Source organism: Hippichthys cyanospilos, chromosome 20 (genome assembly GCF_059441005.1).
Source record: "Hippichthys cyanospilos isolate Australia breed blue-spotted pipefish chromosome 20, RoL_Hcya_1.0, whole genome shotgun sequence".
Taxonomy (NCBI): domain Eukaryota; kingdom Metazoa; phylum Chordata; class Actinopteri; order Syngnathiformes; family Syngnathidae; genus Hippichthys; species Hippichthys cyanospilos.
In genome coordinates this window covers 762,558-779,618 of record NC_142388.1, presented here as the reverse complement: position 1 = coordinate 779,618, position 17,061 = coordinate 762,558, and the positions used below count along the sequence as shown (strand labels likewise).

Below are 17,061 nucleotides of genomic sequence, written 5' to 3'. Positions count from 1 at the left end.
TATTTGGATTTTTAGTATGAAATGTAGAAAGAGATGCGATATCATCGAAAAGCATTCAAATGAATTTACCGACAGCTGCAGACTTCACGATTCCAACAAAGTCACAATGATTCATTAATGGCGACATTCTTTAGAATCGTTCCGATGGAAAACTCGAGTAGTTCTTGGTAGCCCACGTGCATCAGGTTCTGATCTTTGATTGCAAAGAATTCCACTACATTTGTATGATCACGTCGTTACGGTACAGTACTACGCTGTTGCCGTTTGCTGAAGAGGAGGCCACTAGGCGGCGCAAACACGACGTTCACTTTCTTTGCCAACCACCAATCAAGCGCACAGGAGAAGCAAGAAGCAGAAGAAGAAGTTGGTGAGAGAAGTTGAAGAAAGGTGAAAAGGGATCGAGACGTCGCCGGGGCGCACCGAGGAAGCGGAGGCAAGTCCTCGACAAGGAAAACTTGAAAGTGTTCCTCAAAAAGTCGCGTGTGAGTGAGGCAGGTGCGCCGCTCCTGCTCCTGGCTCCACCTGAGGCTGTGGTGACGTCACGTCTTCCGGGTTGGGACTGTGGACCGCAGCCATGCCGGACGTGCTGAGCGTCACCGAGTTCATCGGCGAGTGCAACGACGACTACAAGGCGCCCACCACGTCCAGCTTCTCTACGCGCATGACGCACTGCAGAAACACCGTCAGCGCCTTGGAGGAGGTCGCGCGCGCGCACCGACACTCGCGGGAGGGGGGAATGGGGGGAATGGGGGGAGGGGGGCGTGCGCTTGACTTTCCGAATGGTTAATGTTGCCTCCACAATGTGTGCGCATTCGTGTCTATGTTTCTTTGAGCGCGTTTTTGCATTCAGGGTGACAATCGGGCGTTTGACCCAACACGTACGCCGCCCTTGAGCAAGGCACATCTGCATCAGTCATTTAGTGTGTGCGTGTGTTTCACAGAATGTTCCGAATGGGTGCATGGAACAGTCATAAGTAATTGTAAAGGTAATTTTAAAATGTTAATGGTAACTTTGACAGGAATTGACACATGATGACCGTTACATCATAACAGGAAGTTGAACTTCTCATTTTTGTTGATTGCAGGGGGGGTCACCACTTCTCGCTTCTTTTTGTCGAGTCATTTTCTTGTTGGCGCGTGTTTGTACATCGTTCAGGTTCTGGATGTGGAGCGCTCTGTTCTGTCCAAGCTGAAAAAGGCGGTGAAGAACGTGTACACGTCGGGCCTCGGTGAGATGAATCGACAAGTTTTGCGGTGTTTTTTTTTCTGTTTTGTGATCCTCAGACAACATTCACACACTCACACAAGGGGATTTTTCTTTTGTGGTGACCGAGCTTTATTCCTAACCTTAAAGATCACAAAAGATTGCTTAACCCTGACCCTAACCACAACCAAAATCCAAAGTGGTCTTCACATGTGCAAGTGGTCCTCACAAAGAGAGTAAAACCCAGGATTTGGTCCACACCACGAAGCAAACCAAGAACACACACACGCACACTGAAGTGTTTCCAGACGTGTAGCCTCGTGTACAAATTCCCATCATTCCCTCTCCTGTCCTAGCATGTTGAGAAAGCGCAGCCTTGTGACAGGAAAACAAATCTTCACTCGGCAAACATTTAAGCACACACGTGTGTGTTTGTGTGTCGCAGCCCACGTGGAGCACGAGGACCACTACGTGTTGGCCATGGAGAAGCTGGGCGACCACTGCGTGAGCGGCGAGGACACAGCCGTGGGCGCCGCTTTCCTCAAATTTGCCGTCTTCAACAAAGAGCTGACGGCGCTCTTCAAGAACCTGGTGAGTTTCCAGCCACGCCCATTTGCAGGCCCCTGTTGCCGCGGCGACGCAGCCGCCTCACCGGGTGATGTGGCTTCCTTTTTGCCAGGTCCAGAACATGAATAATATCATTTCTTTCCCGCTGGACAGTCTGCTCAAGGGAGACCTGCGCGGCGTCAAGGGGGTGCGTCCCGCGTCACATGTTCTCGCGGCATCGGCGCCGTCACACATGGTATAACCATGTGACGTAATCCGTCATGTCATATGTCGTCCCCTCAGGACCTGAAGAAGCCATTTGATAAGGCCTGGAAGGATTACGAGACCAAACTGTGAGGACCGGTCCACCGACAGTTCCACTTCTCGCGCTTTTATTGTGAAGGTGTCATTTCCTCTTAACAGCTCCAAGCTGGAGAAGGAGAAACGCGAGCACGCCAAGCAACACGGGATGATTCGCACGGAGTTCAGCGGCGGCGAGATTGCCGAGGAGATGGAGAAGGAACGGCGCGTCTTTCAGTTGAACATGTGCGAGGTGGGTCAAAGTTTACGCGACACTCGCCCAAGGACAGGAAGTGACTGGACGTCTTCCTTCGCAGTACCTTCTCAAGGTCAACGACATCAAGGTCAAGAAGGGCGTCGATTTCCTGCAGAACCTCATCAAGTATTTTCACGCGCAGTGCAAGTAAGAACGAAGATGGCACCCGACACACACACACTCTGAAAGACACACTCAAAAATCATTTGGGTCAAAAATAACAATGGTTCAAAAAGGGACCAATTGCTACTTGGGTCAATTTGACCCCTTTTGTTGCGCAGAAGAAAAAATTAACGGTGTTGGGACATTTTGGCTTATTCACTTAAACCAAAATGTTGCCCCCCCCCACGACACACACAAACACACAAATGACCCCCTCTCCCAAATGTAGTTGTTTTTATCCAAAACAATCAAAAAAAGTCACCACTACAAATGTCGTGACCGTAAGTGCACTTTTCTTTTCAAAGTAAGAGCAAATTAATTGAAAAATAAAGCAACATTTTACTAAGTTGGGTTCTAGTGACTTTTTTGCAAAGTACTTGGAATATGAAGCACCCTATTGCTAAATTGTGTTCTCGTGACTTTTTTGTACAACGTTCTATGCCTTTATTTTGTTGAGTATTTTCCAGATGTGCATCGTCATTAAACGATGCGAGTCTTCGGCAGACAAATCACAAATCAAACGAACGATATTACGCGATCCGGACTGTGGAGTTTCAGAATAAGAGGTTTCGTTTCAAAGTAAGAGCACTAAAAGGAAGTCCTCTCAGTTTTTTCCAGGATGGACTGACGGCCGTCGAGAGCCTCAAACCCGCCGTGGAGAAACTGGCGTCCGAACTGACCGCGGTGAGGATGCTGACATGGCGCGCGGTTCACCTTTGACCTTTGAAGAAAGCTGAGCGTTGGCGTGTGCGCGCGGCGGCGCAGATCAAACAGACGCAGGACGGCGAGAGGAAAGAGCTGGCTCAGCTCCGAGACGTCCTGAAGACGTCGCTGCGGTCGGAGAGCAAAGAGGTTCGACTGACGGACGGGTCGCCCGATGAGGGTTGCCCGCGAGGGGGCGGGGCCTCATTGGCCGTGCGTCATGATTAACAGGAGGCTCCGGCCAAGCAGAAGCAAGGCTATAGTCTCCACCAGCTCCAGGGCAACAAGGCGCACGGGACGGAGCGCTCCGGAGTTTTGTCCAAGAGGAGCGAGGGGTGAGTCCCCTCTTCGCCGCCTTTGCTAATGCTAACGCTAACGTTTGCTCGTCGCCTTGTTGCGCAGGCTGAGGAAGGTTTGGCAGAAGCGGAAATGCTCGGTGAAAAACGGCTTTCTGACCATCTGCCACGCCACGGTAAGCCCCGCCCGCCAGCCACCACCCACAGAGGCACTTTTTGCCTTTTAATTTGGGTTTTTATTTTATTTTTATTTTTTTTTTGGTTTGATTTTTGAAGTTTTTACATGAAGAGTCAAACAACCAATCAGGACAGAGCAAGCGGAAGAGGAAGACAATGAGGAAGAGGAAGAAGAGCTTAAGGAAAAGGATGACAGAAAGAAGGGTTCTTATTTTGCACGTCTTGCAGCGTGAAATGAAAAACCTACAAGACGTTATTGCATGCGCATGGAAGCGCCCCTTCCATAGCAACGACCTCACAGACGAGCCGTGGAGTCCATCACTTTGTTGATTTATTCACGTGCGTGTATTTTTTTTAGGCAAATCGACCACCCGCCAAGCTGAACTTGCTCACGTGCCAAGTGAAGAAGAATGCAGACGACAAGAGGAACTTTGACCTTTTTTCACGTAAGTGCCTGCAGAACGACGACAAGTTCTAAAAAGCGGCACAAAGGACGTGACCGGGGTTATGACCAAGGCTAACTCATGTCAAAGAAAGCCCACCGGAACATCTAAAGTTGCTTGAAATGGGAGCGGTTTTGTCCCGACTCGAATGAGATGGAATGTTCATTGCGTAATCAGCCCATATTCAAGTTACGAGTGGGCGTGTACACTTATGCAACCGACCTTATCTCAATATTTTTAATGATGTTTTCAATTGAGTTAGACAGGCCGTAGGTCATATTTATTGTTTGAGGTCATGTGATGCGGGAACTGGGGCTGTCACGGATACAATTTAAGAATCAATTAGTCTCGTCGATTATTTTAGCTCGACTAATTGCGAAACATTTTTGCTCTCGGCTTTCTCGAAAGCTTACGAAAATCAAAGAATAATTACTGCAGGGATTCGGTTCAATTTAAACACTAACTTTGTCGACGGATCTGATAATCGATTACCGGTCCTTTTCGATTAATCGACGAATTTTGACAACTCGAGCGGAAACCGTTTCGAACTTGAGACTTTCTGTGGAGCAAGGCTAGTGAAAGAGGAGGCGTGTCTATGTTTGTAAGACGCGTTCGCTGTCTCCTCAGACGATCGGACGTATCACTTCCAGGCGGAGGACGAGGCCGAGTGCCAGATGTGAGCAGCGTCTTTGCTTTTGCGCAAATTTGCCGGCTTTGCGGTGACGTGTCCGTTGGCCGCAGATGGGTCTCGGTTCTCCAGAACAGCAAAGAAGAAGCGCTGAACACAGCCTTCAAGGGCGACCAGGACGAAGGCGACAACATCGTGCAGGAGCTGACCAAGGCCATCGTCGCCGATGTCAAAAAGATGGACGGAAACCGCGTCTGCTGCGACTGCGGCGCTCCCGGTGATTAGCCGCTAACGCTAGTCCGGCTAATTTTCACTTGGGATTCTGAAGGCGTTTTCTGCTGCCGCAGCTCCCTCGTGGTTGTCCACCAACTTGGGCGTGCTGATCTGCATCGAGTGTTCGGGGATCCACAGAGAAATCGGGGTGCACTACTCCAGGATCCAGAGTCTGGACCTGGACGTGCTGGGAACGTCCGAGCTGCTGGTGAGTCCGCTCGCGCGCTCGCTCGCTCGCCGGCGACGCTAAACGTGCCGCGATTCTCTCTCAGTTAGCCAAGAATGTCGGAAACTCTGCCTTCAATGACATCATGGAGGCGGAGTTGTCTGTGGGGGGCGCGGCCAAGCCTGGACCCACCAGTGACATGTGAGTGGAAACGCATTTGCATGCTTACTATTGTATGGTTGTCACTCTCAAACATTATTCCGTCGTATTCAATTGTGCTTTACATTAAAGTGTATTAAGAAAAAATCCTAATTTAAAGATTATTGAACAATTATTGAAGTTCATTTGTATTTTGTGACAAAAACATCAATACTACACAAAATAAATATATTCACCACACCTAGATAAATACAGAAACAAATTTCACGTAGAACGGCTGAAATCAGAAGAATTACTGTTGAGAAACAACTGCTCTGACCGATTACTCAGTTATTAAAGTAGTTGATTCATTTGATCCTCAATTAGTTTTTGATTCATCGAATAATTTTGACAGCTCTAAACCATAGATTGAAAATGGAAAATTCTGAATAGAATACTCGACACTCGATTGATACATACATGATGTATCGATATTGATAGAATTGTATCAAGTAAAATATAAATGCCACTGATGGATAGGCACGAGCAAACGTGAGATTGGATAGATATTGATTTGATACTAGAGATTAGATACTTTGGCTCAGCGGGGGTATGTGAAAGCACTTCAGGAGATACATGAAAGTGTCGGGAAATTTTTGACAACCTAATCAACACATTGACGGCTATAAACGTCCAAAATCCATTTTCACTGGTACCTCAGGCAAAAATCTTTTTTACCGGGCTGGCAATAATTGAGTTAAATGGTTTTTAATTTTGTGACAGGAACGGTGCAATTTTCTTTTCACTATAAGAGCAAATTAATTGGAACATGAAACACTTGTTGCATCTGTGCAAGTGCAGGCAGAGCCGTAAGGACTTCATCACATCCAAGTATGTGGACAAGGCGCTGGTTCGCCGTTTGTGCACTGACAGCGATGGCCGCCTGCAGGCGCTCTACCATGCGGCGCGCAACTGCGACATCCTGGGGCTCATACAGGTCTACGGTGAAGGTGTCGACCTCACCGAGACCTTCCCGCAACCTCATGAACACGTAAGACATCCGTGCCGTTTTAGCATTTCATTCAGGGGACCTGCAAGTGTAGCCATTATGGAGGAGGCATTGGTGTGAATGCAGCGCCTGTGTTGATCATCATACGCTTCTTCACTGTATGATGATGATGCGGCGTAAATGTGTCTTCAGGAGCCAGGCGAAACCGTCCTCCATCTAGCTGTGCGCATGGTGGACAGGAACTCACTGCACATCGTCGACTTCCTGGCGCAGAACAGGTAGCGTTGACATATGCCATTTACAACATATATATAGATATACACACACGCAGTGGACCCCCGGTCTACGACGTCCCTGCCTTACACTTTTTTCAACTTAACTTGGCGATTGAACATCATTTTAGGACAACGCCGTATTGCTTATATTGGGAGCTGTGACTCATTTTGTACGGTCAAGAGTCAAGTCAACCATCGTCACGACATGCTTCCAGGAAAAAATTCAAAATACTGTAAAAGCTTACCTGGGCGTTCATAGCCATACTTTATTTGGTATATACTGTATGTATGTATAGATGTATATGTTTATACTTGTAGTACATATGTACAGTCTAATTGCGCAATGGTATGATGTATGTTAACGTGTAGTATGTATACTTGTGCATGTGTGTAACTGTTTTTTTGCGCTTTGTGTAGCGGGAACCTGGACAAGCAGACGAGCAAAGGAAGCACGGCCTTGCATTACTGCTCCTTGACAGACAACAGCGAGTGCCTCAAACTTCTGCTGCGCGGGAAAGCATCCGTAGACATCAGTGAGTCAAAGATCGTAATCGCCATGTTGCCATTCGTCCACTCATTCCTTTCTCCTGTCCTCACTATAGGGATAGTTTTTTGATAATGGACTTGGATAGTTTCTCCACTAAAAATCAACTTGCGTGGGTGGTTACTTGATCATTTGTGTTAGCATGATAGCACGAGCCCTGTGCGTGTGTGCGTGTGCAGCAAATGAGTCTGGAGAAACACCGCTGGACATCGCCAGACGACTCGGGCACACTCGGTGTGAAGACCTGGTAAGAGTTCCGTTGCTTTCGTTAGCCTAATTTGTTGACATTTGACAAACTCGTGTCTGTGTTGTCGAGCTATGCTAAGCTAAAAGCAGGCAGGTAGGTTCAAAAGACAATACAAGTCTTATTTCCTGTGATCAATAAAGTACGCAGTCAACAAAACAATGAAGCGCTATGCTAAAGCTAATGCTAAGTTATTTAAAAAAAACACAAATTTCAATGCTTGAGGCAACATAAAGTGGATCAAAACAGTGATAATCCTTGATGCTAGGCTAAATTTGCGCTATGCTTATGTGCACGTCAGCTGACTCAAGCTCATTCAGGAAAGTTCAACGTTCACGTCCACGTGGAGTACGAGTGGCGTCTCCATAACGATGACATGGACGAGAGCGAAGACGAGTTGGACGACAAGGTAAGTGACAGCTGTCCTGACCCTAGACATACGCCTTGATGAATGATCATGCGCCCCACGTCCACGCCGCAGCCCAACCCGTCCCGCAGTGACGAACGAGACCGTCCCGTCAGCTGCTTCGTGGGCACCGGCGTTCCCACGCAGCTCGCCAGACACCGTGGCCAGATCCCTAGCATGATGATTAGCAATGAAACGTACGGCGCCGTGCTGGAACGACACCTGCCGCCCGGGCCCAACCCTCCACTTCCGCCCAGGGCCCCCGCTAGAGGGCAGGCCAGTAAACCGGGTGCCATGGAAACCATAGGAAGGCAGAGGTCTTCGTCCGACCCCCCGGTTCTAAACCTCACCCCCGAAAGAAACACCTCTATGTATGGTGAGTGCTACGTCCTGTCTCTGGCTGGCAGTAATGGTCACTCCCTATCTGTGACAGTCACTTCCTGTCAATGAGTGTTACTTCCTGTCTGTGACTGTCACATCCCTCTCAATGAGTTCTAGTTCCTGTCTGGTACTGTCACTTTTTATCCAATAGTGTTACTTGATGCCCGCTTCTTATCCATCACTTCCTGTCTGTGACTGTCTCTTCGTGTCCTCGACGATCACTTCCTGTCCTGTCGCTCTCCTCCTATCCTTAACGATCACTTCTTGTCAGCGAATCTCACTTTCAAGTCAGTCACACAACTCATGATCTCCCCTTTCCCAGTTCTCCCTGTGGCTCCTCCCCCTCCTCCGCCGCCTCCCCCAGCCAACCACAGGGTCCGGAGCATGCCGCTTCCCTCTCCCCCACCTCTGCCTCTGGCTCCGCCTCCTCACCACAAATCGCCACCCCGGCCCCCACCGGTACCCAAATCACCCAACAGGTAAGTACTTCTAAGTTCTTCCAAATTATTCAACCGTGACATGTATGCCAACTAATTTCAGATCAGACAACCAAAATTCACAGAGGTCGTCTCTAAGAACTCCAACAGACAGACGAGGTACACATGCGGAAACACACATCCATGCACACACACACACACACACACACACACACACACACACACACGTGTCGTGTTAATAATACGTAATCTCCATAAAGCTTCTCAGGTCCAGTCCCCCCGAAACTCCTCCCCCCCAACGCCCAAACCAAGAACCACCTTCAGCGTAAGTCCACAGTCGTACCTGGAACCAAAGTCAGCTATCTTAATGCTAACATGTGATGTGAAACCCCATAGACGGGCTAACATAACTTAGCGTAGCTAATTCTAACTGTTGAAAACGGAGCATTGGACAATACTGTGGATGAAGATGTTACCATGCTTCTTCTGGATTCCCCTTTGTGTGTCGGGGGCACGCAGACGTCCAGACCCAAAAGGGTACGGGCCATCTACAGGTGTTCCGCCGACAACCCTGATGAGCTGACGTTCGATGAGGGCGAGGTGATTGTGGTGGAGGGCGAGGAGGACAGCGAGTGGTGGGTGAGTGAGTGAAACCCCCTTCTGCCTTGATTTTGCCGGGCGGGAGCAACGCTCGCTGATGATTCGCTGTGCTCTCTGACGGTTCGCTGTGCTCTCTGACGGTTCGCTGTGCTCTCTGACGATTCGCTGTGCTCTCTGACGATTCGCTGTGCTCGCTGACGATTCGCTGTGCTCTGCTTCAGGTGGGCCACGTGGAAGCGGAGCCTTCGCGGCGGGGAGTCTTTCCTGTCACCTTCGTGCACTTCATTACAGAGTGAACTACAGAGTTCTCAAGTGACCAATCGAGTAAAACTGGAACATGTTGGGAAAAGTGATGAGAAATCAAACGCGGCAGTCTACAAGTCCCCAACCTTGAATGAACCAGTGTACAAACATCACAGCGGTGCCTTGAGATATGACTTTAATTCCTTCTGGGACCATGCTTCTAACTCAAAACCCTCATATCGCAAATCTTTCCCCTTTGAAATCAATGTGCATGTCATGAGTCCATTCCGACCCCCTCCAAAAAATGACTTTTTTTTTTTTTAAATAAGAATATAGCACTCACTAACATTGTTCTTTAATAAAAAGGAACTACAACAACAAATGAAATGGATTTAATTTTTATGTCACCTTTTTTATCAATTAAACCATTTGTGTTCAAATTTCTAGAGCTTGCTATGAATTTCCCGTTTAAGTGTGAGCAATAAGATAGCAAACGGAATGGGTAAGATATGTACTTATTTGAAATACAGTGTTAGCGCAGTCAGTCTCAAAGACGTATTCATACGTCTTTTGTTTAAAAAATACACCTTTGAGATTGAATATCTCGTCATTATGGAAATTAAATGCCGCGGTATAATATAATAGTTGGCCGAATGAGAAAATAATTTTTCATTTTTGGTTTTGGAGTATTTCAAACGAAGTGGCAATAAACAGTTTGAAGCCTCTTTTTCAACAACTGTCCACTGACGCTTATTGACGACTTGTGATCGCATCGCTCAAGTAGAAAATCAAACTTAAACAGAGGACATTGTGGCAAAAACACAATATGCAAGTGTCATTTTTGCAAATTTATGTGTTTTGGTCCTCTCGTTGTAAATAGATTCACTCGGAGGAGATTTTGAGGATCGTGACGCTTTTAAGAAATTGCAGAGCGGGTCAGATATGATGATTATGGCGAAAAGAAACAAAAATTGAACTATTTTTGTTGCTGTTTCATCTTGTATAACAAATAAATGTTAAACAAAAGAGCATGCAGTGAGAGAGTGCGCCCAACTGATGGCGATAAAGTAAAGGTAGCGCTGTTATATTTCGTCGAAGAAGAAAAAAAAAACCGGAAGTAGTTGCAAGCCAAATAACCGCACATAGGTGTGCACATTGTGGAATTAATGTGTTTTTCTTTGGCCTTTGTCGACTTTCCCTGAGTGGAAAATGGCTAACAAACGCAAAATTGAGGCAGCGGTTCCTGCCGAGGAAAGCGACCAGCTGCTTGTTCGTCCTCTGTGAGTGCTTAAAAATTCAAGTTTTACTTCTTTCTTTGTCCTCCCGCCAAACTCTTTAAAAATCTATTTAAAATGCAATATCATAAATAACTCAGTTATTCCTGAAAAACGTTCAATGTATATATTTTTTTAATACCTAAACACTTACTCTTGACCTTCTTTTAATATGTTTTTCTTTGATTTTATGTCACGTTTTCTCTTTGACTTAAACCTTGTTTGGGAGAATATATGTCTAAAATAGAGATAACTAGAGTACTTAACACTTTTAACAGAGATTCTAACCAAGAACTATACGAATGTCATGCGGCCATGCTAACCACTTTTTTCATTCATATCATATCAAATCATTTTCACTGTTTAAATTCACAGCACAGCTTTTCTCATATTTGATTTTCAAAAATGCTGAAGAAGATGCGGTTCATGCGAATACTGAAGAAAAAAATATGAAGTAAATCAATTATTAAACTTTTCGCAAGGCGACCACTTAAAATGAAACAAGATTGGAATTTGACTATCAGCTTTCAATATATTTCATGGATACTCTGTGTGTGTGTTTGTGTAGCGGAGCAGGTCAAGAGGTGGGACGGTCCTGTATCATCCTGGAGTTTAAAGGACGTAAAATCATGGTACGTACAAGCTCCCGTGCCTTATTTTTTGCTATCGGTGGCAAGCACATCGTTGTTATCGTCTCACAGTTGGACTGCGGCATCCACCCGGGTCTGGAGGGTATGGACGCGCTGCCATATATCGACCTTATCGACCCTGCCGAAATCGACCTGCTGCTCATCAGCCAGTCAGTGCTATTACTGCCGATTATTGCTCCGGGCATGTACGCACATCACCTTCTAAACCTTGAAACCTGACTTGGTGTCTTCAGCTTTCATTTGGACCACTGCGGAGCACTTCCCTGGTTCTTGCAGAAGACCAGCTTCAAGGGGCGCACCTTCATGACGCACGCCACCAAGGCCATCTACCGCTGGCTGCTGTCTGATTATGTTAAAGTCAGGTAGGTTCCATCCATAGAAATATCTAAAGATGCAGGATAGGAAATTACCAATACCAGGTATCGAATCGGGCTAATACTAGCCTTTTTTCCAGGTATCAAGTAATCTGAAGGCTACTGATACCAGAAGCGATACTTAAGGCAACAAATTCTAACACAGTTACTGCTTCTCACCAGTAGTTGGTGCTACATTGTGATGATTTGACGCAGTGACTCATGGCATCAGAAAGAAAGAAATGATCTGTCATCGTTTTCATTGAGATGTTACATACTAATTCACTGCCATTGATGTCTATAGACGTCATGGATCTCTTTTTACTGGTTCACTGCCAGTGACAGAGCTTTAATTCAAAAATCTTATTTTCACTGGGCTGGCATTGAGTGAATTCATATCATATTTTTTTGGACTATTACTTGTTTCTGTGTAAAAGTCCTGCTGGTTGAAAAATCAATCATGAAGAAAAAAAAAATAAAAATGCAGAAGCACATAGATTGGACTATATGTCTATAAGTTGCATTTTTGTGGAAATGTTCGGATTTAGAGTCAAAATGCCTTGAATGCAGCATTGATTCCTTTAGTGCTGAGTTACTTTAAGTGATTGATTACTTTAATAGTTAATTTTATTGAGTAACCGAAATTTTTAGAACCCCTTTAGCCAAACACACATGTACTTATTCAAAAAAATATGAATAAGTACATGTGATTGGATATCTGGACTCTTAAAGGAAAACATAAACTTTGAGATTGAATCACGTAGTTTAGTCATCAAATGAATTATAGATGACGTAAAAAAAAAAAGCGTTTAATAAATGGCGAACCCTAAAAACTAGACTCTGTGTAGGTATTCTAATTTGAATATATGACCCGGCGCCCCTAGCAACATCTCGGCGGATGACATGCTGTACACGGAGACAGACCTGGAGGAAAGCATGGACAAGATCGAGACCATCAACTTTCACGAGGTCAAAGAGGTGGCCGGCATCAAGTTCTGGTGCTATCACGCCGGACATGTCCTCGGCGCCGCCATGTTCATGATCGAGATCGCCGGAGTCACGGTAATCACCAACTCTACAAACACAAAAAAATAGAAAATGTTACAAATAGGCATGGACCGATATTAGATTCTGACGGAGTGATAATCATGAGCAAAACTATCACGGGAATAAAATTAAAATATTAAACAATTGGTACATACCGTGTTGAGTAAAAATGATTGCCATCTAATAACCAAGAAAACTTGTTAACTTACCGGTTATAGACAGTATTCACGCTTATTGAAACCACGGTCAACCATCAACCCGCTTATCAGAGTGCCTAATTCCAAAATGTGTGTGTGTGTGTGTGTGTGTGTGTGTGAAGCTGTTGTACACAGGAGACTTTTCGCGTCAGGAGGACCGACATTTGATGGCGGCGGAGATCCCCAGCATCAAACCGGACATCCTCATCACGGTCAGCTGAAGCCACTGGTCCAGTTTGTAACACGCCGGGCGCCGTCGTAACGTGCGTGTGTGTCAGGAGTCGACATATGGGACGCACATCCACGAGAAACGCGAGGAGCGCGAGGCACGTTTCTGCAACACGGTCCAGGACATCGTCAACCGGGAGGGGCGCTGCTTGATTCCCGTCTTTGCGCTGGGACGAGCGCAGGAGCTTCTGCTCATCCTGGGTAAGTGCGCGTGCGTGTGTTTTTGTGTGTGTATTTGCGAAGACGCAACTGATATGGTGGTCGCACGCAGACGAGTACTGGCAGAACCACCCGGAGCTGCACGACATTCCCATCTACTACGCCTCGTCGCTGGCCAGGAAGTGCATGGCCGTCTATCAGACGTACATCAACGCCATGAACGACAAAATCCGCAAGGCCATCAACGTCAACAACCCCTTCGTCTTCAAGCACATCAGCAACCTCAAAGTCAGTTTTTGCCTAGGAACGGGGCCAGACACAAATCCCACCAGATGACGCAAACGTGTCTTTTTCTTGTCGTTTTTCGTGTCGTTTTCTTTGATGAATAGCAAATATAGACACAGAAGACCAAATAAACAGATTTCCACTTATCTATGAATGACCATCTTCTATAGTTTATCTAGCGGCTACTTTATGCTCGGGGTTGCGCTGAACACCGTAATTGGCAGTTGAATATGCTTTCAGGTTAAGGTTCTGTTGTGTGCTTTGTTCACCCATTTTTTTAAACATTGCATTCGCATGCATTCACCGTTTATGTGTGCACGTCACAGAGCATGGACCACTTCGACGACATCGGGCCCAGCGTGGTAATGGCGTCTCCCGGTATGATGCAAAGCGGTTTGTCACGGGAGTTGTTTGAGAGCTGGTGCACCGACAAGAGGAACGGTGTCATCATCGCCGGCTACTGCGTGGAGGGCACGCTCGCCAAAGTGAGTCTATACAGGAAAAAACATCACCTAATAAAAAAAAAAATCACATTAAGTCAAAAAGTCATACCAAACCAAAAAGACACTCATGTGATTTAATAAACCTGTCATACATAAAAAAATCACTTGTGCCAAAAAACACATTTAGCAAATCCCTTTCATACGTTTCTGTCTGTTTTTTCTTCTCTTTCTTTTTTTTTTTTTTGTTTGAACAGAATTCGTTTGTTGTAAAGTGGAAATAATCTTACCCTTGAACCAATCAGCCAATTACATCGGCTATTCGATTTAATTCAAGTACGGCACCTTTTTCAGCATATCATGACGGAACCGGAAGAGATCAGCACCATGTCAGGACAGAAGCTTCCGCTCAAGATGTCCGTGGACTACATCTCCTTCTCGGCGCACACGGACTACCAGCAGACCAGCGAGTTCATCCGAGCTCTCAAACCTCCGCACGTGGTACGAGCATCCGCCTCTGGGGGGCGCCGGCGAGTGTATCCCTCGGCCTGCGCACAGGTAACCTCGCCCGGTTTTCAGATCCTGGTCCACGGCGAACAGAACGAGATGGCCCGGTTGAAAGCGGCTCTCATCCGCGAGTACGAGGACAACGACGAGGTCCACATCGAAGTCCACAACCCCAGAAACACGGAGGCCGTCACGCTCAACTTCCGGGGAGAGAAACTGGCCAAGGTGCGGCGGCGGCAAGAGGGCCACCGCCAAACCCGGCGCTGATTAATCCCAGCGTGCTTTGCTGCAGGTAATGGGCTCATTGGCGGACAAGCCGTGCACTCAAGGTCAGAGGGTGTCGGGCATCCTCGTCAAGAGAAATTTCAACTATCACATCCTCACGCCTTCTGATCTCTCAGGTGTGTCTGACCGATCTCGCTGCGAATCACAAGATGCTTTTGCTTTGGTGTCGGTAACTACTCAAGAGTTGAGTACTTGCACTGCCGCCTGTCTGAAAATGTGGTGCTAAACATCTCGAAAAATAAAGACGTTTTTTTTGTAAAATTGTCACAATAACGCACATTTGTAATAAGTATCTTCATGCTCCGATTAATTTGCTTTTCATTTGAAAACTACTGTCCCCATCATAGCATTAAAAAGCAGAAATTGGATGTCCTCATACTTGCAGAAAAGGAGTCACTTTAACACAATAAGAAAAATATGCTCCTTCATTTTCCAAATAATTTGCTCTTAAATTGAAAAAGAAACTGCTGTTATAGCATTAATTAGATTTGCTGATATTTGTGACAATCGTGTCCAAATCTCACGTATGTGTGGCCGCTCAAGAGTTTAGTGCTTGTACTGGTATCGGTCTGAAAAAAGGCGTCGTCCTTGTCCTTCAGAGTACACGGATCTGACGGTGGGCACAGTCACGCAAACGCAAGCCATCCCGTACACGGGACCCATCTCGCTGCTGGTCAGCCAACTCCGATGCCTCACTGGTAACACGCCTCAACACGCACGTGTGCACGTGCGCGCATGTGTGTGAGTCCCATGTGTGTATGCGGATTTGCCCATTTTTGTGCGCTTGTGTTCAGGTGATGTGGAGCAGGTGGAGTCAGCGGAAAAGATCACTATCCGGATCTTCAAGAGCATCACTCTGGTCTATGAATCTGGCATGGTTCTGCTAGAGGTCAGATCAATACAATAATAACGCGATGAAATGGGTGACAGGTGCCAATCAAACTTGAATGTGGTCTCTTCTCAGTGGCTGGCCAACCCGCTCAACGACATGTACGCCGACGTGGTGACCACGGTGGTTCTGGAGGTCCAGTCCAATCCCAACTCACAAAAGAGTCAGTCAATGCAGCCTAAGTCAAACTTGTGACCTGTGTTTCACTTGACCTTTCACACCCTGCCTCTCTTTGCTTTTCAGTCCTGGAAGCTCGCCGGGAAACTTTTGACCAGGAAGTTTTCATTGAAAGACTGGAACTCATGTTGCAGTGAGTCTTAGGAGTGTTTTTATTTTCAGCCCATTTTCTTAGTACCTACTTCTAGTTTACTACTAGTTGAATTATACAATTAAAATTCTTACTTTTACTTAGTTTCCTTTTTTTTTTGTACTACTACTTGTAGTTCCTTGTACCAGTACTAGATTTAGTCCAATTTTTTTCAATTGATTTTTTGTGTTGTTTTTGAGATCCTTGCACCTAGTTTGTAAAATTACAGAAATTAAATTATGCCCCATTTTCAAACTTTTATTTTGAACCGTCGATTTTCTCATTAAAAAAAAAAAAAAGTCCAACAATGTAAAAAAGCCCTGATCCGATTGGGTTACTGTTTTTCTCAATGTGATGTGGAAAGCAGCTGATTGTCTTTATCGCGCTACTAAATATGTATGCTAACTTGACGTATGTGTATAGCGATATGTTCGGCGAGGACTGCGTAGAATTCAAAGATGGCGACAAGGTGACGGTCAACGTGGACGGCGCTTCAGCTCATGTGGACCCCGAGACCCGCGTGAGTACCATATCGTCGTCACACCTCACTCGACTTGCTTCGTTAAGTAGGGGTAGATCCTCCCTGGAAAATGTCAGTCCAAAAAGTGACATTTGCTCTCCTAACTAAATAATGAGCTCATGCTAACATCGCAGAAAAGTCCACTAACATGAGCACACGTAGACAGACGATGAAAACATTCCGTATGTCCAGCATTGTGAGTCGCGCATTCTCCACAGGAGGTAACGTGCGCCGAAGACGAGTCCCTGAAGGACATGTTGGAGGTGGCCGTCCATCGGCTTTATGACGCCCTCTGCCCCGTTGCCTGAGAGCTGCTTCTGCCTTGTGATGTCATCAAGTTTTATTTTTCTTGACTCAACACTTCTATTCTGTTTGACTCTTTCTTTCATAAAATAAATGTGACAATTCTATCACGAGTCTCCGTCCGGTGTATGGCAACCACATATTTTGGCGTGTGTTGCTGTGTGTGCGTGTGTGTGTGAGAAAGTCG

The 17,061-nt window shown here is 46.2% G+C and overlaps 2 protein-coding genes across 5 annotated transcripts; both read left to right on the top strand.

Annotated features, from left to right (window-relative positions):
- The first annotated feature begins 171 nt into the window (after positions 1-171).
- asap2b (ArfGAP with SH3 domain, ankyrin repeat and PH domain 2b) lies at positions 172-9,957 on the top strand. Of its 4 annotated transcripts, XM_088403651.1 has the most exons (29): positions 172-700; positions 1,157-1,229; positions 1,650-1,795; positions 1,884-1,958; positions 2,054-2,103; positions 2,174-2,303; positions 2,368-2,453; positions 3,077-3,152; positions 3,234-3,320; positions 3,402-3,505; positions 3,573-3,642; positions 3,743-3,847; positions 4,002-4,089; positions 4,714-4,762; positions 4,828-4,991; positions 5,062-5,195; positions 5,260-5,354; positions 6,153-6,342; positions 6,493-6,578; positions 6,993-7,108; positions 7,299-7,366; positions 7,665-7,772; positions 7,845-7,966; positions 8,027-8,145; positions 8,473-8,629; positions 8,691-8,746; positions 8,848-8,912; positions 9,107-9,226; positions 9,409-9,955. In XM_088403651.1, the coding sequence occupies exons 1-29, from the start codon at positions 575-577 to the stop codon at positions 9,481-9,483; spliced, it is 2,940 nt and encodes a 979-aa protein (XP_088259777.1). In that variant the 5' UTR covers positions 172-574; the 3' UTR covers positions 9,484-9,955. The 4 variants fall into 4 exon arrangements, 3 of the variants coding, with proteins under 3 accessions (XP_088259777.1, XP_088259775.1, XP_088259778.1); XR_015863836.1 differs by having other exon boundaries at positions 176-700; positions 7,845-8,145; positions 9,107-9,327; positions 9,409-9,957; XM_088403649.1 differs by having other exon boundaries at positions 182-700; positions 7,845-8,145; positions 9,409-9,953.
- A 589-nt stretch (positions 9,958-10,546) lies between these two features.
- Positions 10,547-16,981, top strand: cpsf3 (cleavage and polyadenylation specific factor 3). The gene is made up of 18 exons (XM_088403212.1): positions 10,547-10,710; positions 11,273-11,336; positions 11,406-11,503; positions 11,588-11,716; positions 12,592-12,769; positions 13,074-13,163; positions 13,230-13,380; positions 13,451-13,626; positions 13,950-14,108; positions 14,418-14,564; positions 14,643-14,795; positions 14,863-14,971; positions 15,455-15,553; positions 15,650-15,744; positions 15,820-15,907; positions 15,988-16,054; positions 16,475-16,571; positions 16,790-16,981. Exons 1-18 carry the CDS (start codon positions 10,640-10,642, stop codon positions 16,877-16,879), a joined length of 2,061 nt encoding a protein of 686 aa, XP_088259338.1. The 5' UTR covers positions 10,547-10,639; the 3' UTR covers positions 16,880-16,981.
- Positions 16,982-17,061: the final 80 nt, after the last annotated feature.